At 55.3% G+C, this 25,046-nt stretch overlaps 10 protein-coding genes across 10 annotated transcripts; 6 read left to right on the top strand and 4 right to left on the bottom strand.

Moving 5' to 3' along the window:
- Positions 1-55: 55 nt before the first annotated feature.
- CAOG_06191 (hypothetical protein) lies at positions 56-1,580 on the bottom strand. Its single transcript, XM_004345731.2, has 5 exons — positions 1,135-1,580; positions 918-995; positions 707-792; positions 420-596; positions 56-306 (listed from the first exon to the last, which is right to left on the bottom strand). The coding sequence occupies exons 1-5, from the start codon at positions 1,501-1,503 to the stop codon at positions 201-203; spliced, it is 816 nt and encodes a 271-aa protein (XP_004345781.2). The 5' UTR covers positions 1,504-1,580; the 3' UTR covers positions 56-200.
- Positions 1,581-1,656: 76 nt separating this feature from the next.
- On the top strand, positions 1,657-3,127 carry CAOG_06190 (hypothetical protein). Its single transcript, XM_004345730.2, has one exon. The coding sequence runs from the start codon at positions 1,711-1,713 to the stop codon at positions 2,932-2,934; it is 1,224 nt and encodes a 407-aa protein (XP_004345780.2). The 5' UTR covers positions 1,657-1,710; the 3' UTR covers positions 2,935-3,127.
- A 51-nt stretch (positions 3,128-3,178) lies between these two features.
- On the top strand, positions 3,179-4,175 carry CAOG_06189 (hypothetical protein). The gene is made up of 2 exons (XM_004345729.2): positions 3,179-3,641; positions 3,922-4,175. The coding sequence occupies exons 1-2, from the start codon at positions 3,265-3,267 to the stop codon at positions 4,064-4,066; spliced, it is 522 nt and encodes a 173-aa protein (XP_004345779.1). The 5' UTR covers positions 3,179-3,264; the 3' UTR covers positions 4,067-4,175.
- Positions 3,968-6,879, bottom strand: CAOG_06188 (hypothetical protein). The gene is made up of 2 exons (XM_004345728.2): positions 4,613-6,879; positions 3,968-4,432 (listed from the first exon to the last, which is right to left on the bottom strand). The coding sequence occupies exons 1-2, from the start codon at positions 6,817-6,819 to the stop codon at positions 4,243-4,245; spliced, it is 2,397 nt and encodes a 798-aa protein (XP_004345778.2). The 5' UTR covers positions 6,820-6,879; the 3' UTR covers positions 3,968-4,242.
- Positions 6,880-7,304: 425 nt separating this feature from the next.
- CAOG_06187 (glycerol-3-phosphate dehydrogenase 2) lies at positions 7,305-11,223 on the top strand (the record flags this gene model as incomplete). Its single annotated transcript, XM_004345727.2, has 8 exons — positions 7,305-7,520; positions 8,460-8,515; positions 8,750-8,853; positions 8,951-9,337; positions 9,435-9,625; positions 9,713-9,743; positions 9,854-9,915; positions 10,090-11,223. Exons 1-8 carry the CDS (start codon positions 7,422-7,424, stop codon positions 11,221-11,223), a joined length of 2,064 nt encoding a protein of 687 aa, XP_004345777.2. The 5' UTR covers positions 7,305-7,421.
- A 97-nt stretch (positions 11,224-11,320) lies between these two features.
- CAOG_06186 (hypothetical protein) lies at positions 11,321-13,208 on the top strand. The gene has a single exon (XM_004345726.2). It carries the CDS (start codon positions 11,512-11,514, stop codon positions 13,102-13,104), a length of 1,593 nt encoding a protein of 530 aa, XP_004345776.1. The 5' UTR covers positions 11,321-11,511; the 3' UTR covers positions 13,105-13,208.
- A 36-nt stretch (positions 13,209-13,244) lies between these two features.
- On the top strand, positions 13,245-19,057 carry CAOG_06185 (hypothetical protein). The gene is made up of 6 exons (XM_004345725.2): positions 13,245-13,480; positions 14,973-15,325; positions 15,442-15,807; positions 15,929-15,963; positions 16,015-16,141; positions 16,277-19,057. The coding sequence occupies exons 1-6, from the start codon at positions 13,347-13,349 to the stop codon at positions 18,802-18,804; spliced, it is 3,543 nt and encodes a 1,180-aa protein (XP_004345775.2). The 5' UTR covers positions 13,245-13,346; the 3' UTR covers positions 18,805-19,057.
- Positions 19,058-19,059: 2 nt separating this feature from the next.
- CAOG_06184 (B3GNTL1 protein) lies at positions 19,060-21,125 on the bottom strand. Its single transcript, XM_004345724.2, has 6 exons — positions 21,064-21,125; positions 20,887-20,984; positions 20,343-20,774; positions 20,051-20,190; positions 19,540-19,927; positions 19,060-19,433 (listed from the first exon to the last, which is right to left on the bottom strand). Exons 1-6 carry the CDS (start codon positions 21,089-21,091, stop codon positions 19,218-19,220), a joined length of 1,302 nt encoding a protein of 433 aa, XP_004345774.2. The 5' UTR covers positions 21,092-21,125; the 3' UTR covers positions 19,060-19,217.
- Positions 21,126-21,171: 46 nt separating this feature from the next.
- On the bottom strand, positions 21,172-23,464 carry CAOG_06183 (hypothetical protein). Its single transcript, XM_004345723.2, has one exon. The coding sequence runs from the start codon at positions 23,401-23,403 to the stop codon at positions 21,328-21,330; it is 2,076 nt and encodes a 691-aa protein (XP_004345773.2). The 5' UTR covers positions 23,404-23,464; the 3' UTR covers positions 21,172-21,327.
- A 716-nt stretch (positions 23,465-24,180) lies between these two features.
- On the top strand, positions 24,181-24,994 carry CAOG_06182 (hypothetical protein; the record flags this gene model as incomplete). The annotated part of the gene is made up of 2 exons (XM_004345722.1): positions 24,181-24,466; positions 24,939-24,994. The coding sequence occupies 2 exons, from the start codon at positions 24,181-24,183 to the stop codon at positions 24,992-24,994; spliced, it is 342 nt and encodes a 113-aa protein (XP_004345772.1).
- Between the last annotated feature and the right edge of the window lie 52 nt (positions 24,995-25,046).

Genomic DNA, 25,046 nt, shown 5'->3' with positions numbered 1-25,046 from the left:
CGCTTCGTATTCCAGTACCATGAAAATGCGATGTCTCGGCATTTAGAGCAGGCGAGTGGCGGTTGGAAAATGAAATGGACGTGACAAAACGCTGATCAGAGAAAAGACGTACAGTATGGGAAAAAAGCACTCATCACGAGTGAATAAACTTAAGCAACAACAACGACAGTAAACAGCGGTCAAAGTGAGAGGAGGAAAGGCTATCGTGGCAAAACTGCTTGCGCTGTGGTACGAACGGCCTTGAAGGTGAATCTTCCCAGAATCTTGAGCCCGACCGATCCACCGGGTACAAAGCTAATAACATACCTGCAGACATGACATTGGCACCAGCGACAACAACAACAACAACACGATCGTCGCGAAACAATCAGCCAAACTGCAGAAAACGCTTGAAACAAATTCACACGCATGAAGCTCACCAGACAAGGGCGGCAACTTGAAGCCCAGCAAACACAATCGTGTAAATGAAGCTCTGCCATATCAGGGCGCTGTAGATGGTAATGAAGAGCGTGAAAAAGTAAAAGGCGGTGAACGGCGCGCGTTCGGACGCTATTAGTCTCCGTGATTGTGTGACCGGTCCCACGAGGATAAAGAAGCTGTAAAATCAGCAGAGGAATGAGCACGGAATGAACGACAGACGGAAATTGGGGACGTGAGTCACCGCACGATTGTTTGAAGCAAATCCGCATTTGTATCCGACATATACCTTGTCAAAACGAATACGCTGCCGAGCGAAAACATGAGCGCAAACTGCCGGGCTTTGAGGATGAGCATTGGAGTGTACAGGAATGACTGTTGTAGGAAAGCGGCAATGTTAGGAAAACAGCAATGCGACAGTAGCCAGCCGATCAAAGTGATCACAGCAGCTCTGCTCAACAAGCTCTCCAAGACGACATCAAAATCGAGCTTGCTCTTACAAGGGCAAAGCAGAATGCACCTGCAGCGAGGAAGAGTACAAATCCGATGGCTCGTTGCGTTCGTGAGAGTTCCATGCACTGCGATGAACACAACGATAGAGGTGAGGACCTCATAAGCGATATAAACCATCGTGTCATGCTTGTTTTTTCTCAGAAGCATCTAACAAAAGTCTCCAAAACTCAGAAATCTGATTGTTCTGAGAAAACGTGAACGTACCGACTCGTTGCTTCCGCCGTAGAGCGCCGAGTTGCCCAGCACGAACGAGGCGTCATCGTTGCTTGCACTCGATGCATTGCTGCCAGTGCTAGTACCATTGCCGCTCTGTGTGGACGTGGCTGACGCGCCATTGTTGCTGCCGCCAAAGACCATTGCGCTGAGCTGCCCTGCAAACCCACTGCTGCTGCTGCTGCTGTTGCCGTCCATTGGGATTGCGACGGACATGTGGCTGGCATTGCCTTTGGCTGCTGATGGAGTGTAGCCGCTCCCGCTGAACGCCGACAGCGATGCGAGCCCAGCGAACGCGTCACTTCGACTTCCTCCCGCTGCTGCTCCTCCTCCTCCTCCGACTGCACTGCCACTCATCATTCAATATACGAGACTGGAGTTGTTGATCAGTTTGAAACAGTTGAGATTGTTCGTTGAACTGAGAAAATAACAAAAAACACAAAAAGAAGGATTGGGCTTTTCTCAGACTGTCTGATCTTCCACTTCAATTTGAAACAACCTTATTCACTCTATATTTGCTTCATTTATTCCTTACACACGGTTGGAAGCACGCTTTTTTGTTCGCAGATGCTGAGAAGGGTCGCCAAGCTGCTGCACCACCTGCGGCTGACGCGTCGCGCGGTGCTTCTGACTGCGCTGCTGTCGTGCGCGGTCACTGCGGCTGCGTGCTGGATGCTGATGTGCAGAGACGGCATCCTGCCACGGCCGCCGGCGCCCGGCATCACCATCCTGGAGAGCGGCAGTGTTGTAACGCACGGCTTTGTGGACTTGGACGGCGCGAACGCAGTCCCACTGCGGCTGATTCCACCCAGCGAGCACGCAGCACTCCGACTTCAGCAACGAGCAGCGCCCGATGATGGTAGCGGTGGTGCTGCTGCTGCGGGGTGCATGGGCGAGGACGCGGCCGAGTGGTCGGTCAGCGTCGCGTGGAACCGCGCGCCACAGGCCGCAGCCACACGATGCCCAGCCACGCTGCCAGTCATCTACGCAATCACGGTCGTCAAGGACACGCCTGCAATGAAGGCCGATCTGGTCCGCCTGGCAAACACGCTGCGCCAGGTGCCCGCGCTGCACTGGGTCGTCGTCGACTGCGCTTCAAAGCCGCTCGCGCGCGTCTCGCACGTCCTGCGCGACTCGGGCATGGACGGCGCGTACTCGCATCTGGCCATTACAGGCTGCAGCTCGGATCTCATCCGCCAGCGCAGCCTCGCGATCGGGTACATTGAGCGAGAGCTCTTTCGCCGGCCACTGCGGATAGCGGGGGGTCTCGTCGTGGACTACAAGCCATACATTGCCCAGGACATGCCGCCAGTCAACCGAAGATGCATCCAGCACGCAACGCCATCGGGCGTCGTGTTCTTTGCAGACATGGAGTACGTCTACAGTCTGGCGCTATTCCGCGAGATGCGGTTTACCAAACACGCGTCCGTCTGGCCGGTTGGGTTTGCGGATGGCTTGAGTTACGAGGGCCCCGTCGTCGATCCCGACTCGCGGCGTATCATTGCCTGGCGCACGACTGCGGAGCAGACCGCAGTGCTGCCACTCCCTGTCGTGGGCTTTGCTATGAACATTGCACTTGTTCTTTCGGCCAAAGAAACACTCATGTGGCAGTCCCAACTCAACCCTCTGCGACCCCTTTCAGACATGGTTGCTTCGTGCGTCAACCTCAACCTCACTCTGCTCGAACCACAGGCCAGGCTCGGCCGAGATATACTCGTCTGGAACCTGCTCACCGAGGAGCCCAGTTTACGATACGAGCCCAAGTCGGACTTGAAACGGTTTGAAGCGTAAAGTCCATGCTTCTAGTCGAGTGAGGCAGTCCACTCTCTGCCGAGCGCTGGGCGTTTTTCGTGTTGGAGAGAAAGAGATTTCGTTTTATGGTGTTTTGTTGTTTGTTGGTTTGTTTATTTTCCGGTTTTTTTTTTCTTTGTGAGCGCGCTATTTCACTTGTAGTGTGGTGCATGCGAGTCATCAATCAGAGCAATTCAATTTTTAACAACAAAGTCAAAAAAAGTCAACACAAAGTCTTAGTCCTCAGTCTTCTTTGTTTCGAGTTTCAAGTTTCAACGCCAACGTTGTTTGTTTTTGGTTTTTGAACGCCGTTTTCCATTCAATTCAACAATGAACATTTACGTCAACTCGCCCGTGTGCTCGGCCGGTCCTGATCCCACGTCAATCCTCGCCGTGTCTGCATCGCACTGTCCTCGCCTTGGCGGCCCTGCGGCGGCTGCAGCCATGGTCGTGGGAACGCTCGGACGCGTCACCTTCCTTTCCTTTTCGGCCACTGCGGGGCTCACCTGCGCCCTCGGAGGCATCTACCTCACGGCCAACCCGGTCTATGTCATGTCGCGCGTGTTTGAGCTGCGCAAGCGAGGCATTGCTGCAGCTGCGGCGGCGGCTGCCGGGCAGGACGATGATGACGCCAGAGTTTCAGAATCCGCCAAGACAATCGAAGCGAACTCGACCGCGCTCGGCATCCAGCTTGTCCACGCCGCAGGGTCAGTCCCTTCCCACCATCCGACTCTTCTAAATTTTCTATACTTTTACAGAATTCGACGCTTGTGTGGCTTTGGAGTGATGGGGCGGGTTTTGGAGTGAGGCAGCAAAAAAGCAAGAGCAAACAGCCAAATAGATTTGTCTTGGCGGCAAGGTTTGGCTGCGTTTGCAATGACACAGTCTAAGAATTTTCATCCACCTTTTGCCAAGACTCGCCTGTGAACACTCATCTCGACATTTACTCACTGTTTGCAAAAAATGATGAACTGCCCTTGTTGACAGATTGTCCATGACAGCGACAGGCCTCATTCTGCTGCACGCAGTGTTTTCCGAGGGCGCATCCAACCGTGTCATGTGGACGACCATCTGGAGTCTGTTCCCAATGGCGTCCCTGCTGCCAGTGTACATGCAACTCAAACAAGCTTGAAACCAGGTGCGGGTTGCAACCAAACCATTTTGTAGACAAAAAAAAAAAAAGTTCTTGTACAAAGTAAAACCAGAAACTTCAGAATACAGATAGCAGCAGAAACAAAAAAGCAGCAATTAAACAAAAATTCAAACCAAGACGGTAACATGTCAAAAAAAAAAAGGGCAGCCAAGGCGTTACTGCAGGGAAAGATTTTGCCGCAGTTTGACAAGCGCCTGGTCGAGATCTGCGACATCTTGCTCGGCGCCATCCAGTGCACCGAGTTGGGTCAACACCCAATCAACGTTCTCGGGAATCTCCAGGCTGATCGACGCGTAGCCGAAAGCCAGGAGTGCGTCCCGGTTGCCTGGTGCGCAGTCCATCAATCTGTGTTGTGTTGCAGAAAGAGATGAATCGGCAACGCAAACCGTACCAAGATTGTGAGACAACTTTGGCACCTGCAGTAACCGATTCAATCCAACACCCTAGCCCCAGCCCCACCGCGATCGCCCCCCCCCCTCCCAAAAAAAAAAAGAAACAAATACATCGAAAACGCTCAAAACAAACCTTGAAATCACAGTCGCAAGCCGCTCGTAATCATCTCGCTGAGCCGAAACATCGGCCAGATGAACGAGCACACTGACAGGGCACGTGCCAAGGGCGGTGCCATGGTGCGACTCTTGCTCGATCGTCGTTTCCAGCGCTGCCAAGAAACCGTCGCTGGCCTCGTCGTACTCTTCCAAGCTCTGTTGGGCAAGGCCAAGCAGCTCGTAGATTTCGGGGTCGTCTTCATTCCGCCGGCGAGCTCGCTCGAGGTATTTGGCGGCGTCCTTGTAGCGACCGAGCAGGAACAGGGCGCGACCCATGCCCGCCAGCGCCGCGCTGCTCTTGGGAGCGCTCTGCGTGAGCTTTTCGAACAAGCCAACCGCGCGCTCCAATAGCGCGTCTTGCGGGTTGTACTGATGCGCTTTTTGGGCCCGCTGTGACAGCGAGACATCTGCCGCCAACACGATGGACGGGTAGTGGTGCCCCGTCCTGACATTGACGTTCGGCTGGTCCGAGGCGCCCGCCTGGTGGGTTTCAAACTGTGTCACAAGGCGCGTACCTTCGACCAGCCGTTGCGCAAACTTGGTCATGCCGTCGGGGAGGATGGCATCCAGTTGGCGACGAAGATTACCGGAAGCGTCGAGCTGCTCAAAGGTGCGCTGACCTCGGAGCGCAATTGCACTCCGCTCGCTCGCTGCATCCGGGGCGTCGACGAGCAAGCTTGCTGTCAAATCGACGAGCTCGCTGGCGGTTTCAAAGACCACCAAGCCGCCGGCGTCGGCCAGGAAGCGCACCAACGACTTGTCCGTCACGACGCCGCGAGCGAGCTTTGAGGCCTGCGTGCGCGATGGGATGGCGTCGGAAAAGGGGTCGTCCGAATCGCTGCTGCCAGAGCCGCGGTGGTCGTCGGAGGCCTCGGTGAGGCCTTCGATCAGGATGCACACTCTGTTCTCCAAGGCCAGGTTGATGGTGGCCCAGTCGGGTGCCACACCGGCCGCCTCGTCGTCCAGATTCAGTTCATCGGGAATGTCGTCGGTAGCGCCCTCTCCGGCGTCGGATTGATCATAGGCGTGGCTGTGATCATGCTGATGATCGTTCTCGTCGTTGTAGGATGCTGTGGATGCGGCCTCTTCGCTCGAGTGCAGCATGATGACGGCCTTGGCGCGGGCAATGAGCACGTCTCGCTCGCGCATTGTCAGTCCGCGCTCGTGGCTGCCGTCCAGCGCCATGACATTGATGCCCTGCTGTTGGACGAGGGTGAGCAGCTCGCGCGCGCGTGAAGAGATTTTGCCGAGGAAGAGCAGATCGACGTCCTTGGTCAGCGAGGCCATTGGCACAAGACCGCGGTACTCGCGGTTGAGCCACGGTGCAAAGGACAGCGCCACATGCTCGACGGGGCTGGTCAGTCCGACGCTTGCCAGGCGCTGCGCGTTGATGGACGACGCGTCCCAAACGCATCGGTCTTGCAGCAGCTCAATGTACTCTGGGGTGATGTTTTCGTCGCCCTCCGAGTCCACAAGCTCGAGATTGAAGAGGATGGCCTCGTCGAGCACTTGCTTGACAATGGCAACGTCCGACTGCGGGAATTGGGCGCGATTGAACAAGTGGTGTGCAGCGAGGACGATAAACTGCCGCTCGCGCGCCAGCTTGAGATCAAACCGCGATGTCAGAATCACGTCATGGCCCAGTGTGCGCAGCTGGTGCACCAGCATTTGCGCCGCGTCAATATAACGCAGCGGAACGGCGGCCAAGAGCGAGTCGGTGTCCTCCGGCGCTGCCCACGACAACGACGATGACGACGATGCGTCCGACGCGTTCATCGACTGAGCATTGCTGCTGCTGCTGCTGCTGCTCGCGTCAGCTTGCTCGTCCTTGTTGCTCGCTGCAGACTTGAGTGGCGGGAGTGGGAAGATGCCATCGGGCGAGAGCACCGCCACAGCGAACTTTGCCTGGCGCAGCTTGAGCCCAGCGCCCGCAGAGCCAGCAGAGCCACTACTACTTGCGCCAGGAGTGCCTGCGAGTGGAGGCCCGCGCTTCTTGGTGGCGGCAGCGGCGGCGGCGGCTGCTGCAGCCTGGTCGCCCTTGGTGCTGGTCAGCTCGCTCTGGCGGGCGCGTGCGAGGAGGACTCGTCCACAGGGCGACGACGACGATGATGATGATGGTGCATCGTCTGACGATGAGGTTGCTGATGCGGTTGCTAGCAGGAGCGCGACCAGCAGCAGCCGCATTATGAGAGTGAGTGACAGTTAGAGAAAGAGAGAGAGAGAGAGAGAGAGAGAAAGAGTAAGACTGCATCTGAGAGTTCTGAGATTGCTGAGATTGTCCAAATGCAATAATACAAACAAAACAAAAGGGGGTTGGAGAGTGAGTGATTGCAGTGGAACTGAGCGAATGAGAGCAACCAGACATCTGCGGTCCTCATGCAGCTCAAGCACAAAGCTGCCACAACCGATTCTATTCGACAGGAGCTGTCGATCCTTTGTTTTCCGTCGCTGATTCGTACATGTTCCAGTCGTGAAGTGGTTGCAGTAGTGGAACTGAAGCGTTTTTTGGTTGTTGTGACTTGAAACGGACTTTCCAATGCGTCATGATCCCAAGCGCAATCCTCAGTTTGGTGGATGGATGGTTGGGTGATGGATGAATAAATTGTGAGCTTGCTTTTTGTGCCAAATCGGTTTTTTTCTGAGCAAGTCCAGTCTCAGTTTTTCATTTTCTTCCCTTCTTCCCTTCTTCCCTTCTTCCTCTTCTTCCCTTCTCCTTCTCCATCCTTACCTCTTCTTCTTCTTCTTTCTTTCTGCTTGCTTCTTTATTTTCGCTGATCATCTCCCCAATGTTTGCACGCTACGCTCGTCGCGCGCTCAACCTTGGTGCTGTTGCGGCGGCTGCGACTGCGACTGGTCTTGCGCTCTACAACTCTGACTTTAACCGAGTGAGTATTCAACATGAAGCGTCTCGGCATCCGACCGAACTCGCCATGCTGTAGTGAGCGAGTGAGAGAGAGTGACTAAGAGCGAGAACGTGCTCGTTGATCCAGCCGCTCTTCTCGTTGTTTTTCGTTTCTGTTGATGCACCACGCCCATCATCATCATCATCATCATCGTAATCGTCATCGTAATCGTCAGTCGAGTGAACGCTGAGTGAAGGATGAGCAATGCAAAGTAAGAAGAACGAAGTGAAGGAAAGCAAGCTTATAAAAATCGACCCGCGGCACTTTCTTCCTTTCTTCCTTCTTCCTTCTTCATTTCGATTCTCGCTCAGCACCGCTGCACCCACACAAACACAAACACAAACACAAACACAAAGCACGCGCTTTCATCTTTCATCTACTTTATTCTGGCGCTTCGTTGCAATCAAAAAGAGGGGAAATGGCAAAGTGTGAGGCGCTGCTGCTTCTGCTGCTGCGTTTTCATTCGCTCACTGCACTCGCGATGACCAACCCCAACCTCCCCCTATCACCCTTCATCCCCTTCATCCCCTTATACCCACTCGGCTTACTCACTTCATTCATGCAAGATTCGCTGGAACGGTGAAAGTGACAACCGAGTTCGCTCCTTCCCCCCTCCACTCGGTGAAAGTGACAACCGAGTTCGCTCCTTCCCTCCTCCACTCGCTTTAAGACCCTACCTTCACTCACACTCACACACTCACTCACACACACACTGACCTGACATTTACTATACTACACTATTGACAAACACTTGACTCGGTTGTTGTCTCCATTCACAACACCCGGGGCTCAAATGCACTTTGCTCTCAGTCTCTCAGTCTCACATCTCACTTCACTGCGAATCTCACTTTACTTCACTCCACTTCACTTCACTTCACTTCAACTCACTTGATCGTGCTCGTGATTTAATCAATTCTGTAGACCAAGCAGGCACTCGCAGAGACAGCTGTCCTCCGATCGACCGAGCTTCCCACGCGGTAATACATTCGCACAGCCCACAAATTGGACCCCAAACCAAACCACACTCGTCGGCCAACCATCGATCAAGTCACATTGGACGCTGCGACTTTCATCAATGGCGCTCCTTTTTGTGTTCTGAATCCGACGGTTGGCTGGGCTGTGTCGCAGCATCCCCGTGTCGCACTCACTTTTGAAACCAAACCCTTCCTCACCCCGATTCTGCGATTCTGCCGTTTTACACCAAATTGTAGCGCGCAGCAGCTCAAGTCGTTGCGCGAAACCAAGCAATTCGACGTCCTCATCATTGGCGCCGGTGCAACTGGTGCTGGCGTTGCTCTCGACGCAGTCACTCGCGGTAAAGTGGGGGGGATTCCTTTTTTGTCGTGTCGCAGCGCTTCAGTTTTCCCAACTTGTACTAACCGACACCTCCTCCACCTCCACCACTTACTCAGGCCTCTCAACTGCCCTTGTTGAACGCGACGACTTTTCCAGCGGCACCAGCAGCCGCAGCACCAAGCTGATTCACGGCGGTGTGCGCTACCTGCAAAAGGCCGTCTTCAACCTCGACTATGAGCAGTTCAAGCTCGTCAAGGAGGCGCTGCACGAGCGTGCCAACCTTCTCGAAATCGCCCCGCACCTCTCCGGACCTCTGCCAATCATGCTGCCCGTCTACAAGCTGTGGCAGCTCCCGTACTTCTGGTCGGGCATCAAAATGTACGACCTCATCGCCGGCACCGCTAACGTCAAAACCTCCTACGTCCTCTCCCCCGAAAAGACTTTGGAAGCCTTCCCCATGCTCAAGCGTGAGGATTTGGTCGGCTCCATTGTTTACTACGACGGTACATTTCGCGGTGGTTTGTTTTTGTTTTGCCAAGTGGAAAGCGAGTGAACAAGCGCAGCTCACTCTCGTTCCTGCACCTCTTTACTTCACTCCAGGCCAACACAACGACGCTCGCATGAACATTTCCATCGCACTGACTGCCGCGGAGCGCGGAGCCACCGTTGCCAACCACGTTGAAGTCCAGTCGCTGCTCAAGGAGATTGATCCGTCTACTGGCAAGGAGCGCGTGTGCGGCGCCACCGTCCGCGACACCATCACCGGAGACAGCTGGGATGTTCGTGCCAAGGTATGAAAGTTTTGTTGTGGCTGTGGTTGTCGGAGTTGGAGCGTTTGACTCACGTTGCTCATTCATCTTGGTTGATTCCGTCGCTAGTGTGTCATCAACGCTACCGGTCCTTTCTGCGGTACGTTTGCTCCACACGATTGACAGACATTTCGTCCTCGTCTTGTCGTACCTTTTCCACTCACGCAACACGCAATGCTCACAGATGCCATTCGCAAGATGGACAACCCGAAGGTTATGGACATTGTTCAGCCAAGCTCTGGCGTTCACATTGTGCTCCCGAACTACTACAGGTGAGAGGCATGCGTTTTTGCTCGCTTGTTTTGGATGGTTTTGTTTTTTTGTTCAACATCCCACTTTGCTAACCGATTGCTTCTCTTACTCTACTACTACACAGCCCCCGCGGAATGGGCCTGCTCGACCCCGCCACCAGCGACGGACGCGTCATCTTCTTCCTGCCCTGGCAGAACATGACGATTGCCGGAACCACGGACGCCCCCACCAAGGTCAGCGCCAACCCGATGCCGACGGAGGAGGAAATCGACTTTATCCTGAACGAAGTTCGTCACTACCTGAGCCCCGACGTGCAGGTGCGCCGCGGCGATGTCCTTGCCGCGTGGAGCGGCATTCGCCCGCTTGTCTCCGATCCCGACTCGGCCAACACGCAATCGATCGTCCGCAACCACCTCGTCCATGTCAGCGACTCCAAGCTCGTCACCATCTCGGGCGGCAAGTGGACGACCTACCGCACCATGGCCATCGACACTGTGGACGCCGCCATCGCCGCCTGCAACCTCAAGCCCGAGCGCGGCTGCCAGACGGACGGCCTGATGCTCATGGGCGGCGCTGGCTACACCCCGACCATGTTTATTCGCCTGGTTCAAGACTACGGACTCGACGTTGAAGTTGCCCAGCACCTGGCCAACACGTACGGCGATCGCGCCGGCGAGGTGGCGCTGCTTGCCACCATCACTGGCCGCCGCTGGCCGGTCGTGGGTCGCCGTCTTGCCGAGGAGTACCCGTACATTGAGGCGGAGGTTCGCTACGCCATCCGCGAGTATGCTTGCACGGCCGTGGACGTCCTGGCGCGCCGCACCCGCCTGGCCTTCTTGAACGTGCAGGCCGCGCTGCAGGCCTTGCCGTCGGTCATCCAGATCATGTCCAAGGAGCTCAACTGGACTGAGGAGCAGTGCGCCGCCGAGAAGGCCGACGCTGAAGCCTTCCTGCAGACCATGGGCCTTGCCGCCAACACGTCTGCGCGCTCCACCAAGGTGCCCGTCAAGTTCAACCAGGGCGAGATTTCCGAGCTGCGTCGCGAGTTTGACCGCTTTGATCTGGCCGGCACCGGCCACATCAGCGCGATCGAGCTGCGCAAGGTTCTCGACTCGATGGGCGAGGAGGTCTCTGAAAACCAGCTGCACGAGCTCATCTCCGAGGTCGACTTCAACCAGAACAGCACGATCGAGTTTGACGAGTTTTTGCAGCTCATGTCTGCCCTCCGCACTGGCGCCGTTTCCAACAGCCGTCTCGCCACGATTTTCGACAAGGGCTCGAATCTTGCCAACCGCATTCCCGTGCATCGCAGCGGCGGTGGTGTGTAACAGCAGAGAGGGAGGTGGTTTTGTCCTATTTTTGTTGTTTTCTGTCCAACCTCGAGCAATCATACACTTTTTCGTCGACCATTACAGTACTGTACTTCCAGCCTAACAGTACAACAGTAGACCAAATGCATGTGATGCACTTCAGACCAGTCTCATTTGCTCTTGCTTGCTTGTCTGAGCCGTCTCTTTTGCACAGCCAAATCCCCTGCCCCCCCTTCCTCGGCACCCAGTCTGGTCCCTTGTCGTCCTTGCGCTATTTAGCTCTCTTTTCCCGTTTCCTCTGATGGAATGGCGCTGAATGAGCTGACCGACCTCCTCGTCCAGGCGCCAGTGAGCTTGCTCGTGCTCGTCGTCCCGGCGCTGCTCCCGCCGTCCTGGCGCCCGCAGTCCCTCGACGCCGACCATGTCAAGGGCGCCATGCCTGCCAGCACCCACGGACAGAGCCTCTGGAGCACCCTCTTCTCCCGCTCCGGCGGTGGTGCCAGCTCAGTCCTCCTCGGCGGCACGTCATCATCCTTGTCGTCGTCGTCGTCGTCGTACTCGGCCTATGACGCACTGCCCGAGCTCGGCGACCCCAACGAGCCGTTCGTCGCAGTCCTGCTGAGTGGCATTGCGTTCGTCGGCCTGCTGCTGCTGCTCGCTGGCCATCGCTTCTTCAGCCAGTTTGTGTTTGGCGTCGCGTTCGTCGCCGCGTTCGCAACGCTGGCCAAGCTCGACTCGGCGTCGGATGGCGCTGGGACGATCCTGCCAAACATTGCCGCTGCACTGGTGGTCGCAATGGCCACGCTGTTCACCTACCGCGTCGTGTGCACGCGCATGGCCACGATCGTCGGAGCGGGTCTCGGACTGGTCCTCGCCTGCTTTGTCTATGTCGGCACTGTGGTCGTGCTGTCCACACTCGGTGGATCGGCGTTGATGAACTTTCAGCTGCATTGCGTCCCGGCAGTGGCCGCACTCGAGCCCTTCACGAACGGCATCTTTGGCGCAATCACTGCGATTCTGGAAGGGTTTGTCGCAACCTCCGTGGGCCCGGACGCGGATGCCGGCCGCGGCCTCTCGGACAAGGCGCACAGTGCATCGTCTTATCGGAGTGCGGCGCGTGCGACGACTTCTCCTTCGTCCTCCTCGGATGGCTCGTGGTGGCCGTTCTCTGGGTTTTTTGGTGGACATGTGCCGCCTGCTGCGCCCCAGATGCAAATCACGTACGCTTCGCTCATTGTGCTGCTCGCGCTGATTGTTTCCATCAGTGTTGGCAGGCTTGTGGCCAAATCACTGCACGAGTCGTTTATCGTCCGTCTGATTCCAACCTGGGTGGACAAGTGCTTTGCGCCCGTGCGCTTCATCTCGTACATTGTCGGCTTTCTGACGTATGCGATTCTAACGCACGTGACGCACGTCTATCTCGACGCCAGCGACAGCAGTGCGTTTGTTCTCGACGTCGATCCGACCGACATTTTCCATCCGCTCCTCGTCCCGCTGACCCTCACACTCAAACCCTGGCGGCTGGCACAGCTTCTTGCCGTCCCAGTCATTTCTGCTGGGTTTGTTCACGGATTTAGCATTGCCGCGAGCTTGCTCTGGCAGCTGGAAATGCTCGTCAGCTCTGCTGTTGGCGCCTCGATGCTCTTTGCGCTTCCGCGACTGGTCAAGGTGGAGGAACCCGTGTCGGGCTCGCTTGTGATTTGGTTTTTGCTGGTTATTCTCGGCGCGACCGTCCAGAACACGCACGCCGGTGCTGAGGGCGATGTTCGGCCTCCGCCCACCCCATCCAGCGCTCGCAGTCCCTCCAGCGGCAGCAGCAGCGCGTTTTTCATTGAGCGACCGGGGTCAAGAAGCTCTCCGACTGTATTCTTCCGCGAGACTGCTTACTTGGACGACTGAAAAACAAAAAGGGGGGTTCGTGTTGTTGTTGTTGTTGTTGTTGTTGTTGTTATGCATGGCATGTTAGAATTTTGTTGTGAAATACAGTATCAAATCTCAGAGAAGTTCCGCTCAGCTCAGCTCAGTTCTTTTTTATTTTCTTTCATATCTTGTTTCTCAGTCAACAACAACAAAAAGGGGTGTGGAGAAGGGAACCAAAAACACAAACCAGCACACACAGACACACACACACACGCACATAAATGTCGTCCGATCGCCGTGGCTCGGTCATCTCGACCACGTCGACGGGCAGCGGCGCCGTCGGCCCGCGGTCCCAATCCGCAATAGCAGGAGCAACCGCTGGCTATCGAGCGTCGCGCAAAAACTCAATCGCGCCGTGAGTCTTCCCCCCGTTGATGTTTTCCGCTTGGTCTTGTATTAGCACTTGCATTGCATTGCATTTGGGGGGGTTGGTGGTTTGAGAGAGGGAGGGGGTTGTGAGTTGTATGGCTGGCAGCCTCGTGTGATGGGAACGAAGACGAGAAGGGATTTGCTCGCTGCCCCAGCTCTCGTCCCACCGCGCGCGCGCTCTGGTGCTTGTCGTTGCTCAGGCACAACGACACAGAAGAGAGAGAGAGAGAGAGAGAGAGAGAGAGAGAGAGAGAGAGAGAGAGAGAGAGAGAGAGAGAGAGAGAGAGAGAGAGAGAGAGAGAGAGAGAGAGAGAGAGAGCATCGGTGACGTTGAATGGGCGGCAGGCGAAAGAGAGACGGCACACAACGACACGCTTTCTCCCAAAGCGCTTGCTGGGCCCGTGAGCCGATGAGGCTGCGTTGGCGGGAGGGGGCGGGTGTGATGCAACTCGCTGTTCATCATTGCTGCTGCAATGAGCGGGGGTGTGGGCTTTCGTTGTGCTTCTGGCAGTCAGCAAGTGAGTTCGAACTGAAGGACCAATTCAAAAATTTGTATAAAAAAAAAAAAAAAAAAAAAAAAAAAAAAAAAAAAAAAAAAAAAAAAAAAAAAAAAGAACGACTTCCCTCAGTTCAGTTCAGCTCAGTTGAAACAGTGCATTTGGGTTGAGGATGGGCTGAATGGGGCGGACAGCACTTTGTCGCTGGTGTGTGATGTTAGAGTGTTGTATCTGTTCTTCAATGACCAGACACCAAAGACGGGGAGACAACTTGAAAACAAGGGCGTTGTTTGGACGTGTTACAATGTTCGCTCGCCTCGCCATTGTGGATGTGGATGTGTGTGGATGTGACGTTTGCACAGTAGTGTAACACCCCGATGTCTGGTGTGTATGTGTGGATGTGTGCTTTGGTTTTGGCGGCATGACGACGCTTCCCAATATAACATAAAAACAAGGGTGTCAAGGCGAAATATAGTATTATTATTATTATTATTAAAAAAAAAAAAAAAAAAAAAGAAGCGGCGTCTGAGTAAACAACGCCGAATCATCATCATCAACGACCGAACGAACGATAAGGGCGAAGGGCGATGAAGGCGATGAGGGGGAGAACAGTCAACCCATTTTGTGAATGACTTCTACTGCTCTACGTCGTCGGTCACAGTGGTTGCATTGGGCTGTGGTTTTTGGCTCGTTTGTTTGTTTGTTTGTTTTTTGGTTTGGTTTTTGGTTTTTTTGGTTTGCGGTCAAAAAACAAACACTCCGCTTCCACCAATCAACAGTGGGAGAGATGCGCTCCCACTTTTATCAACCGCCCCAATCAAACCCCGAATAATCGCTTGATTGAATTGGAGGGGGTGGATGTTGCGGTGGATGTTGCGGTCGAGCGACTGCCAAAACTCTTGACATACTCACCTGACTCAAATGACCCCTAACCCTGCCTCTTGCGTTTGTAATTGTTTGACTGCTGGCTGTGCTGTGCAGATCATTCACATCCGAGATTGACGAAGAAGTAGAAGAGGACGCAGACTCGCTCACAAGCTCGGCCAGCTCCGCATCACGAAAGCGATCGCTCATTGGCACGCTGAAACGAGTCGGAACAAAGCTGGGTGCGGGTCGCACAAGCGCCAGCAACAGTCCCGGTGGCGGCAATGGTGCTGGCGATGGAGAGAGTCGTCGTGCGTCCATTAGCTCGGCTTCGTCCCGTGTTTCACGACGACCGACAGCTCAAGAGCTGTTTGGCCTCGGTGTCAGCGCTGGAGGCAACGTCGATTCCGCGAGTTCAGGCATCGATCCGTCCGTTTCGTTGGACTCGATCAACTTGGCCGCAACTACAGGTACCCACCCACCTTCATTCTGTTTGAAATTTGATGTGTTGTTTTTGCACTCGCTCACCGTCAGCCATCCCCCACCACACCCCTGATACCTCTTGTCTGCTTTTTTTTTTGACCAGCTGGCCTGACACTGTCACCAGACCAGCTCCACGTCATTGTATGTCGACTCGGTAGCAATCCACCCTATTCACCAGAGAGCCGATTGCTCGAGGCCGTTCAGCTTGGCGATTTCGACACCGTGCGGCTGCTGGCGCCCGTTGTCGCAACCTCTGGCACTGCTTTGCGACGCTCCGCATCGACTGCCGACACAGCAGGAAGTAGCGACTCCCCAACACGACGAAACTCGAATGCAGACGAAGAACGGCTGCCCAACATCAATCACATTTTCGAAGGCCAGTACACGGTCCTGGATGTTGCTGCTCTCAGTAGCCATTCAGATATAACGCACTGGCTATTAGATCACGGTGCCATGCATGCGCCAACCAGTAGGTGTTTTTCGTCTTTTTTCGACGTTTTCTTTGCGCGTTGTTCTGCTAACGTTCTCACCATTCTCTATTTCCTTCCCTGCTGCTGCTGCTGCTGCTGCTGCTGCTGCTGCTGCTACAGCTTTGGACAATAAGATTTGGTTTGCCCTCCTCAAGGCATGGGTCTCTGAAACGTGGAATCGCTTCGATACGGTTATTGAGCTCAAGGCATGGGTCTCTGAAACGTGGAATCGCTTCGATACGGTTATTGAGCTCATGAACAAGGACGAGATTATCAAGATTTACCGCAAGCTCCGGTTGTACGAGCGTCAAATACGCCATTTTGAGTCTTCAGGTACGACAACTGTAATGGGGCTTGTTTGATTGGACTGTCCTGTGCAATGCATCTCGCCCTCGGTTTCACTCATCTCACTTTCAATACTTGCGTTTGGTTCTTGTTCATTTTACCCCCCCCCCCTCCCTTCAAAAGTGGTGGCGTCCGCTCCTTCCTCCGTCTCACTCACCTGCTTGAGCAACACTTCCCTGCTGGTCACGTTCGCACCGCCATACTCGAGTGGCAACGCCCTTCTAACCAATTACGCTGTTTCGTGGAGCGCCTCGCCATTCACCCCCGACTCGCCATTCAGCAACCCGGCCGGCTCCTCTGAACCGACCATCAAAACGGTGTATGTCAACGGACACTCGTCCACGTTTGTCATCGAGCCACTTCCCGAAAACGCAATCACGTTTGTGCGAGTAGCGGCGCGCAACATCCAGGGTCTCAGTCCGTGGCAGCTCGCATCACCCCGCTGCCTTCAGCTTTCGAGCTGGAAAGCCATCAATTTGGCCAAGCCCGTGGTTGACCTGGACGTTACGGCAAGCGCAATCAAGGACGCACAGGACTACTTTTCCGATCGCGCCAAGCGCCACCGCGACGTGGAGCGCGTGGTCATGGGCGGCTCCTCGAGCAAGGTCAAGCAAATGATGGGCGTTGTTCCCGACAGCAGCCACGTTGCGCTGAAGATTGCTCCTGGCTCGGACTGGGTTCCTCAAATGAAGTTGGAACGAACCCTCCAGCCGAATGGTATTTACCTGGCATCGCTCGTCTTTTGTGATGAGAACAACTCCGTCCTGATCACCGCCAAGGACGAGACGTGGCCGATTGTCACTCTCGACCCTGCCTACGTCGGAAAGCGCCAGTTTGACGAGGCGCACGACATCTTCACCTGGATGGCTCGTGTCGGCGCTCAGTGGAACACTCTCCACACGCTCTTGCAAGGTGTGGACGACTTTGACGGTCTGTACGATTCATCCCGAGCGCAATGCGAGTTTGTCAAGGCCGCTGCGTACTTGCGGCACGTTCTCGGCGTCGAGCTTGGTCGCCTGCATTTCCGCCCGCTGACCCTCCCAAATCGTGCGTCCGTGGTTGTGACTGTGCTCCGCGTGGCTAAAACCGCGGACATTAGTGAGGATTTGCCGCACAAGTGGCAAACAGTGCTCCCAACCTCCCTGTCGCAGCCGCCTAGCCTGCACTCATCCTTCACAACGGATCGCAACGGGACTGAAAATGGCTCGGACAAGGTCTCGACAAACAGCCCGCGTCCGAGCTTTATTGCTCCCGACTTGGTCAGTCGCACGTCCAGTTCTGACTTTTCCGTCGAAAATGTGCAGAACTTTGGTCTCGGCGCCTTCTTGAACCAGCTCAACAACGTCTGGGGCACCAATCCGGTTGCTGTTGCACCCGCGCTCTATCACGAACGTTCCAGCTCCACAGCGTCCGCTGCCAGCGTGCAGGCCGCCATCCAACACAACGAGCCTGTCGTGTCGATTGCCGCGACCAAGTTGCACGATTACACGGAGCACTTGCTGGCTGCTCACGTATCGCTGACAACCCCGCTGAGGCGCGGAGTGTATGTCGCGCATGTCATGCCGATCAACCGCATCAATCGCGTTGATGTTGTTGTGCCTCGCACAACTCCGCACATTGTGCCGCACAGCTTGGTGCGCGAGGGCTCGTCCCAGATCTCGGCCGAAGAGTGGAGCACGCTTCGACGCGTTGTCCGACGCGAAACGACCTTGTCCGAGCTCCAGGATCAGCTCGCGCAGCTGCAAGACGCAATCACACCGAGCTCGACGATCGACCACTTTGTGCAGATTTCCAAACTGCAGGCCGGCATCCGCTTCTGTCAGGAGGTCACCAGAGCCACCGCCCAGCTGACCATGTCCGTCTCGTCGCTCACAAGCACCCTGACAGCCAATGGCTCCAATGCGCACGGCCCGCACACACCCACGCAACCGTCCGGGTTGTCGCCCAACACGAGCACAGAGCGACTCGTGCTTTCTCCCGACCCGTCGTCCATCCGAAGCCGGCTCCAGGATGCAGCGACCCACACGGCTGGCCATCGCATCTACTGCGGCGAACCCATCGAAGTGAGCAGCCAAGTCACGCTGATTCTCATTCTTCCCCCGGAATCCACGCTGCGCCACATTTCGCAGGGCGGCTTGGCAGACTCGGAGCGTTTCATCTCGCTCCCACTCGCTGTGTTTGAGAATGTGCACTTTCTGCAGTACCAGGCATCCATCTATCGCATGTATGCCAAGCTATCCGTCATTGTACATCACGACAAGGCGTTGTTGAACCAGTGGTCCCGTCAAGGCCACTCGGCGATGGCCAAGGAGAAGGCTGCCGAGGAGCTTGACTTGATCTCGTCCGTGGATCACGATCTCGAGCTTTCCTGGAAAAACGTGCGGTGGGTCAAGCAAGCCGTTCAGCTTGGCTTGGCGCTCGGCTCGTCCAGTCACAGCGCCTCGACTTCTTCTTCTGGCAACCTGTTTGGCTCCCCGATCTCCAGCGTCAGCTCTATCGCTGCTACTGCCGGGTCGTCGTCCGTCCCGTCCGCGGATGCCAAGAACGAGCTCTTCCCTCTGCTGCTTCCTTCGCTGAATTTGACCCTTGGAACGGCGACCTCCACCGTGTCTGTTGGATCTGCAACGAGCGACAGCGATTCCAACATTTGATTTTGCACAAGCTGTCCCGTTTCACCGTTTGTATTTTTCATGTTTTGTTTTGGTTTTATTCTTTTCTTGCCGTTTGTTTAATTGTTGCGTTGTTTCGTTTCTTCTTTTTTTTTTTCTCGTTTTGTATTCGGCACTGGTTTTGTCTCTTGCCGCTGGTGATAGTGGCCGGTTTTATTGTCCATTGGACTTTTTATGTGGAATTGGCGTTGATCGTCAAGCAAAAAAACAAACAAATACACGAAAATGTAAATCTATCACCACTCTGTTTATCTGACGCGATGGCTCGTTCCACTTTGAAATGAGCTGAACCGATCGACCTCTGTGTAGTTTTGTTCCGTCTGTCGCTTTGGTCACTTCGTTACGGCCCTGCCCCTGGACTAAAGAAGCGCACAATCAGTTGCCTGACGTTCGATTTATCCAAACAAAAAGTAATCAACTCCTTCACGCAGATTCAAGCTGGAGAGATTTTCCTCGAACGACGGTCCTTGCCGTACTTCTCCCTCTCCCAGGGGTCTATCCATGGTGACGCAGATCAACAACGGAGGCTTGGCTTCGGAAAAATGCACACACGGCAAGTTGAAGAGCACGTCGCGGCGCGTCTCCCCGCACACCGACACGTTCCTGCCAATCTGCATGCTCACCAGAGATTCGTCACAGACAGAAGCACACTCTGTTGATGCATCGCGACGGGAAATGACAATCGGCATTGGCGATGAGATTTCACGAAAAACTCACCTTTGCTGGATCAACGTCGCAAAAGCCAATCACTTGCCGCTGGTAGTCTTTGGACAAGCCTTTCAAGAATTGTTTGCCATCGCGCCCAGCGCCCCAGATGGTAAAGCGTGACCATCGCCGACTGGTCTCGAGGTTGGGCGAGCTCAGGATTTGCGACTCGAACGCACGCAAGCGAATATCGCGCACAAGAGTCCGTGGGACAATCGACGACACAGACTGCTGAACGTAGCGGTACATGAGAAGCGGCTCTTGGACTTTGTGCAGTGTTCCTCCGAGCGCAACGTGGCGATACAGAAACTTGAGGTCTTCGGCCCAGCCGTTAATGTCATATCCTCCAACAATGTCAAAGTTTCTTCGAGACATAAACCACGTTGGCTGGATAATGGTGCTGCGTGCAACAGCAACACCAGGATACAAAAAAAAGTCACGAAATGTTTGGACAAATGCAGGCCGGTTAGAACATGCTGTGGAGCAACGCTGTGTCAGTCATTCAAAAAGACGAGCACACTACCATTCTTTAAATCGATGGGTTGTGAGCTGCTCATCGGTTAATGAATTGCACCAGCGTGCATATCGGGCTGTCGAGTCTGGAGGATCGCGAGTAAAGTTGGAGCCCACCAACGCGCGCGGCTCTTTCAGAGCCAATTCGAGCTGTGTCCATCATTCACGATTGACAACAGAATGGAGTTAAAAAACAAACCCATAGAACGCACAACCATATCCGAGATCAAGTGAGAACGAGAGTTGTTGAAATTTTGCCGTTTTCTTGGGTTTCATTTTCGACCCTTCTACGCTGCACTGACCTGCTTTGCCACACGATCCGCCATCATGACATCGTCGGCATCGATAAAGCACAAGAACTCGCCCGTGCTTTCGCGCACTGCTCGATTGCGGCCGTTGCCAGGCCCGCGAACAGCGCAATCTTGCTCCCCGCGGGTCACAAGTCGCAGTGTTAGCGGCGCACAGGTCCCGTCCGCACCATGCGACTGCTCGTTGATTGCCAGAACCGACCGATTCGTGAGTAAGGAGGGGCTAATGTCTTGCGGAGTGACTTTGTGGAACTCGGCCAGCTCCAGCATGGCGGCCGAGAATGGCGTCTCTGGCAGCGACTGATCCCGCGACACGACAAACAGCCGCTCGACTTCCTCCTTGAGATAGGCGCGTCCCGAGTCGTCCTGGACGACGGCGATGCCCAGTCGCTGAGCGAGCGCGCGCAGCAGGTCGCACGAGTCGTCCTGTCCACCACATGCAGCAGCAGCAGTCGTGAGAAACCACACCATCAATCGAATCTCAGAGCTATCAGAGTTATCAGAGTTATCAGATAGCCGAGGTCTGTTCTCGAGTTACCGTGCTGCCATCGTTGAATACGCAGATTTCCAGCGGTCGGTACGTCTGAGCGACAATGGACTCGATCGTTGCCTGCAGAAACCGCGATGCATTGTACACTGAGGTCCAAACCACTGCAAGTAAGAATCCAAGAGTAATGATTTGCGTGATGTTGAGCAACATGAGAAAGCGCCATACTCGGGATGATGACAGAGATGAGCGTCATGAGCACGAAATGGGCAAAGGATCAAAAAAAAAAGCAGGACTGGACTGGTCTGAGATTGTGAGACTGTCTGGGCTTCGTACAAATCAATCTGCAGGTAGGCAGAATAAGGAAAACAAAAGCAATATAGCAGTATAGCAATATATTGAGATAATACTGAAAAATAAGATGAGAAACGCAACAGCTCAAGTGAACAAACACGCAAACACAACGCAAACACACACACACACATCGAGGCCTTAGATGTCTAGGGCCCCTTCGATCTGAGCGAAGGTAGGCTCGCGCAACACGCCAAGCGGCTTGTCGACTTTGAGACGTTCGAACGAGCAAGGCGGCGGCGAATCGGCTCCAGCGGCCTTGGGAAGCTCGGGCAGGTGCGCAGGCGACGCAACGCAAACCTGGCCGGCAAACGCATCGACAGTCGCCTTGAGCTCCTGCTTGGGCTCCCACGTGGGACTGGCCGACGAGTGTCCAGTCGGCCAGAAAGTGTGGGTTTCGCCGTGAAGACGGTGCGCGTGGACGACAAAGTCGGGGCGCATCACGTAGGTCGCCACTGGCGCGCACACAAACAAGAGCTGCTGCAGGTGGGACATCTTGGCAACAGTGCGGTCCCAGCAGGGTCCTTGGCTGGCAGTGATCATCGTCCAGTCGACGTGCGACAGGGTTGTCAGACCCTGGACGCTCGTGAGCATGAGCACATCGCTCGGTTGCATGCGACCAAGCTCAACCAAGCCGCCAGCTTTGGGCAAAAGACCGCGGCTGGAGCCGGCAGGCACCAACACCATGTCCGGAGCAGCCTGGAAGGCGTCGCTCAGGCTCTTGAGGTCGAGCGAGCGCTCGTACAGCAGATCGGGACGCGAGCGAATGACAATGTCCGTTGGTAGCAGATCGCCAAACTCGTACTCGTCGGCGGTGATACGCAGGGACTCGAGCGCACCCAGTTCATTGCGGGCGTGGCGCTCGCCTTTCCAGGAGATGCGCTCGTCATCAGCATCGAGCACAACGCCGGTAAAGCCAATGTTCTCCGCCTTGAGTGCTTCGATAACGCCGTCGAGGAGCTCTGCGGGTCGACCGACGGTGGCAGTCATGGTGGTGAGGTACTCGAGCGGGTTGACATCAGCCTTCCACCAGGCCGCCGAGCGCGACTCAATGTCACTCCAAGTGTACAGGCACACGTGGGGGACGACCTTCTTGTCGCCGAGCTCGAGGGCTTTCACGAACGCAATGAGGTTGGGAATGTTGGCGGCGAACGTGCGGAAGTGGCCAGTGAGCAAAATCCACACGCGCTGCTCTGTCGCGGCATCCAACGCTCCCTTGTTGCCAGTCATGGCAATGCGCGTGACACCGGCATACGAGGCAAAGCGGTTGCGGTACTTGACGGTCGTTGGGTCTGCAATGAAGAGGTCGGATGGGTCGACATCGCCGGTGGCAGCCACTTCCTCGGCCTCGTCGACGGCGTCCTTTGCGTTCTCCGTCGCATCCTTGCCGAGGGAGGTGTCCTCAGTGTTGTCCTCTGGCGCCTGCATGTTCGTGTCAGCGTCTGCCGTCGATGCATCCGTGTCGTGGTTTCCGGCCTTGGCGCCGTGCTCCTTGGCAATCATCTGCTGGCAGCGCGCGTACTGCGCCTCCTCGTTGAGCAAGACCGAGTTGAGCGTCTGGTCGTCGTTCGCCAGGTCGGTCGTGAGCTTTGCAACCTGTCCGCGCAGTGCAGTGATTTCCCCCTCGGCAGCAGCGAGTGCCGCCGTGGCGATCGTCCGGTCGCGGTGCAGGTTTTCAATCTCCTTGAGCAGCTCTTCGATCGTTGCAGCGTCGTCAATGTAGTCGTCCTCGTCGAGCACCGGGTCGTCGTTGCTCCCGGCATTCTTGTTACCACCACCGTCGTTGTCGCCGTCGTGTTCTTGGGTGGTTGCGTGGGCAGCATCAGCAGCATCAGCAGCATCAGCAGCATCAGCAGGAGCAGCAGCAGAAGCAGATGGGGCTTCCGTCGCCGGCTGGTCCACGCGCTTGGCCAGCACGCTCCGGTAGTACTCGGGGCCCTTGTATGTAGAGTTTGACATGCCATAGTTGTTTCCGCTGTGGTAGCGCTTGTCGCCGTCGCCCCAGCCGCCGTCCCAGTCCTCGCCGCTTTCGTAACCAGAACCACTGCCGCCGCTTCCATTCTTGTTCCCTCTTCCGCCGCCGCCCGCCAGCATCGAGAACGCCAGCCCCAGCGCAACCACAAACGCAGCCAGAATCGCCATGTTGAGCGGCCGCATTGCCCACCGCGCGACAAGCACCAGCTTGCTCTCCCCGCCAAACGACGTCTCACGCCCCATCTCTTTTTTGATTCGATTTTCAATGGGGTTCGATTAGAATCAAAGAGAAAGAAAAAAAAGGGAAATGACTGAGCGTTTGTTTGAAATGGGCGGAAATGTGGGTGAATGAAGCGCAAAGTATGAGTGCAGAGGAGAGAGCGGGAGAGAGAGCGGGAGACAAAGGGGAGCGCGGGGGCGGGAGGGCGAAAGGCCGGGTTCCGCCTTGTTGCGAAGGAGAGGCCTCCCGTTTTCCCCCGCGCTCTTTTCGACCCTTCCCACTACCCTCAGTGCCCCCCCCCCCAGTTCCAGTCAGCATAAATAAACGTTTACTTTCATAAAACATCGTCACTTGGCGAAATTCAATCCCACAAACCAACAGTGCCTCACTCGCTCGCAGCCCTTCACCCCGCACCCATCGGCACATCCTCGTCCCTCCCTACAACTTCAAGTCTGTGTTTAATCGTCTCTCTGAGTAACCGGCGTCAAACCGATCTCATGGCAACGACAATCGCGACGCGTAGCAAAGTTTTATTCAAGTCGGCAGTTTCACGCATCGATACACGACGGTTCTTGGCTCGAGTTGGCGCCAAAACAGGCCCGCTTCCTCACTCCCTCCAATAGATGCGCTCGATTGAAGGCTATCATCGATCCAGCTTCCAGAGTGAAGCGGCCGACAGGGGACGACCAGGGGCTTCTCAAGCAAAGCGTGTGCAATCATTGCATTTTGAGTTGATTCTCATTCAAATGCATTTGCTCAGACATTTTTTCTATTATTGTTTCTTGTTTTTTTTTCTTTTCATGGTCAAACAAAACAAGCAAACCGCATCATCATCGGCGGATGCATTGAGCACTGGTCTCGCCGGGCGAAGCGTGAATGATGCTGCTCGTGCTGCTGATGCTGCTCGTGCTCTTGCTGCTGCTCGTGCTGCTGCTTATGCTCGTCGTGATGCTGCTGCTCCTGTACCTGCTCGTGGTGCTGCTCGTGCTCCTCCTGCTGCTCGTGTTGCTGCTTTTGGTCGTGCTCCTCCTGTTGGTGTTGAAGCGACCTCGAGTTCTGCTCCTGCTCCAGATGCTGCTCCCATTGGTAAGTTTATTAGTTGACCGGCTCTTGCCTCCTCGTTGCTTTCCGCATAAACAAACCACTGTCAGCAAAAGGTCTCGGCGATTTTTGCGCGCGCTTTTTTATTATTTCTTCGGCTTCTTTTTTTGTTTTCTCTCTCTCTCTCTCTCTCTCTCTCTCTCTCTCTCTCTCTCTCTCTCTCTCTCTCTCTCTCTCTCTCTCTCTCTCTCTCTCTCTCTCTCTCTCTCTCTGTCTCTGTGTCTCGTGTCTATCGGAGCGTCTCCGTCTCCGTCTGTGGCAGCGACTGTGTGACGTGGCAGCAGAACCCACTCGTTGCCTCAAACGACACCAACCCTTGTCATCCAGCATAATCGACCGTACCGCGATTAACAGAGACGCCTCCATTGAAGAAAAGCGCAATGCACGCTCAGAGCATGCGGGCGATCAGATGCTCAGAGTTCCCTCCGCCGCCAGCCACGCGTGCGACGCTGCTCAGCGCAAAGCGGCGGCCGAGAGCAGACGTCGAGGCAACTACAGCCAGCGACTCTGTAAGCACTCAGCGTCTCTGTGTGAGTGATATGTCTATCACGCCAGCCAGCTCGGA

Source organism: Capsaspora owczarzaki (genome assembly GCF_000151315.2).
Source record: "Capsaspora owczarzaki ATCC 30864 unplaced genomic scaffold supercont2.10, whole genome shotgun sequence".
Lineage (NCBI taxonomy): Eukaryota > Filasterea > Ministeriida > Capsasporidae > Capsaspora > Capsaspora owczarzaki.
Note: the sequence above shows the minus strand (reverse complement) of the source record. Positions and strands in the feature narration are given on the sequence as shown.

What these genes read in the sequence shown, in the direction of transcription:
- CAOG_06191 (XM_004345731.2), bottom strand. Translation starts at nt 1,503, where the DNA reads ATGATGAGTGGCAGTGCAGTCGGAGGAGGAGGAGGAGCAGCAGCGGGA. An exon ending in GTGCATTCTGCTTTGCCCTT is followed by an intron (nt 793 to 917) that starts GTAAGAGCAAGC and finishes TTCCTACAACAG; the next exon opens with TCATTCCTGTACACTCCAAT. An exon ending in AGCGTATTCGTTTTGACAAG is followed by an intron (nt 597 to 706) that starts GTATATGTCGGA and finishes CTGATTTTACAG; the next exon opens with CTTCTTTATCCTCGTGGGAC.
- CAOG_06190 (XM_004345730.2), top strand. Translation starts at nt 1,711, where the DNA reads ATGCTGAGAAGGGTCGCCAAGCTGCTGCACCACCTGCGGCTGACGCGT.
- CAOG_06189 (XM_004345729.2), top strand. Translation starts at nt 3,265, where the DNA reads ATGAACATTTACGTCAACTCGCCCGTGTGCTCGGCCGGTCCTGATCCC. An exon ending in CAGCTTGTCCACGCCGCAGG is followed by an intron (nt 3,642 to 3,921) that starts GTCAGTCCCTTC and finishes CCTTGTTGACAG; the next exon opens with ATTGTCCATGACAGCGACAG.
- CAOG_06188 (XM_004345728.2), bottom strand. Translation starts at nt 6,819, where the DNA reads ATGCGGCTGCTGCTGGTCGCGCTCCTGCTAGCAACCGCATCAGCAACC. An exon ending in CTTGCGACTGTGATTTCAAG is followed by an intron (nt 4,433 to 4,612) that starts GTTTGTTTTGAG and finishes AACACAACACAG; the next exon opens with ATTGATGGACTGCGCACCAG.
- CAOG_06186 (XM_004345726.2), top strand. Translation starts at nt 11,512, where the DNA reads ATGGCGCTGAATGAGCTGACCGACCTCCTCGTCCAGGCGCCAGTGAGC.
- CAOG_06185 (XM_004345725.2), top strand. Translation starts at nt 13,347, where the DNA reads ATGTCGTCCGATCGCCGTGGCTCGGTCATCTCGACCACGTCGACGGGC. An exon ending in CGCAAAAACTCAATCGCGCC is followed by an intron (nt 13,481 to 14,972) that starts GTGAGTCTTCCC and finishes TGTGCTGTGCAG; the next exon opens with ATCATTCACATCCGAGATTG. An exon ending in CAACTTGGCCGCAACTACAG is followed by an intron (nt 15,326 to 15,441) that starts GTACCCACCCAC and finishes TTTTTTGACCAG; the next exon opens with CTGGCCTGACACTGTCACCA.
- CAOG_06184 (XM_004345724.2), bottom strand. Translation starts at nt 21,091, where the DNA reads ATGACGCTCATCTCTGTCATCATCCCGA. An exon ending in CATCTCTGTCATCATCCCGA is followed by an intron (nt 20,985 to 21,063) that starts GTATGGCGCTTT and finishes TTTGGACCTCAG; the next exon opens with TGTACAATGCATCGCGGTTT. An exon ending in ACCCATCGATTTAAAGAATG is followed by an intron (nt 19,928 to 20,050) that starts GTAGTGTGCTCG and finishes TGTTGCACGCAG; the next exon opens with CACCATTATCCAGCCAACGT.
- CAOG_06183 (XM_004345723.2), bottom strand. Translation starts at nt 23,403, where the DNA reads ATGGGGCGTGAGACGTCGTTTGGCGGGGAGAGCAAGCTGGTGCTTGTC.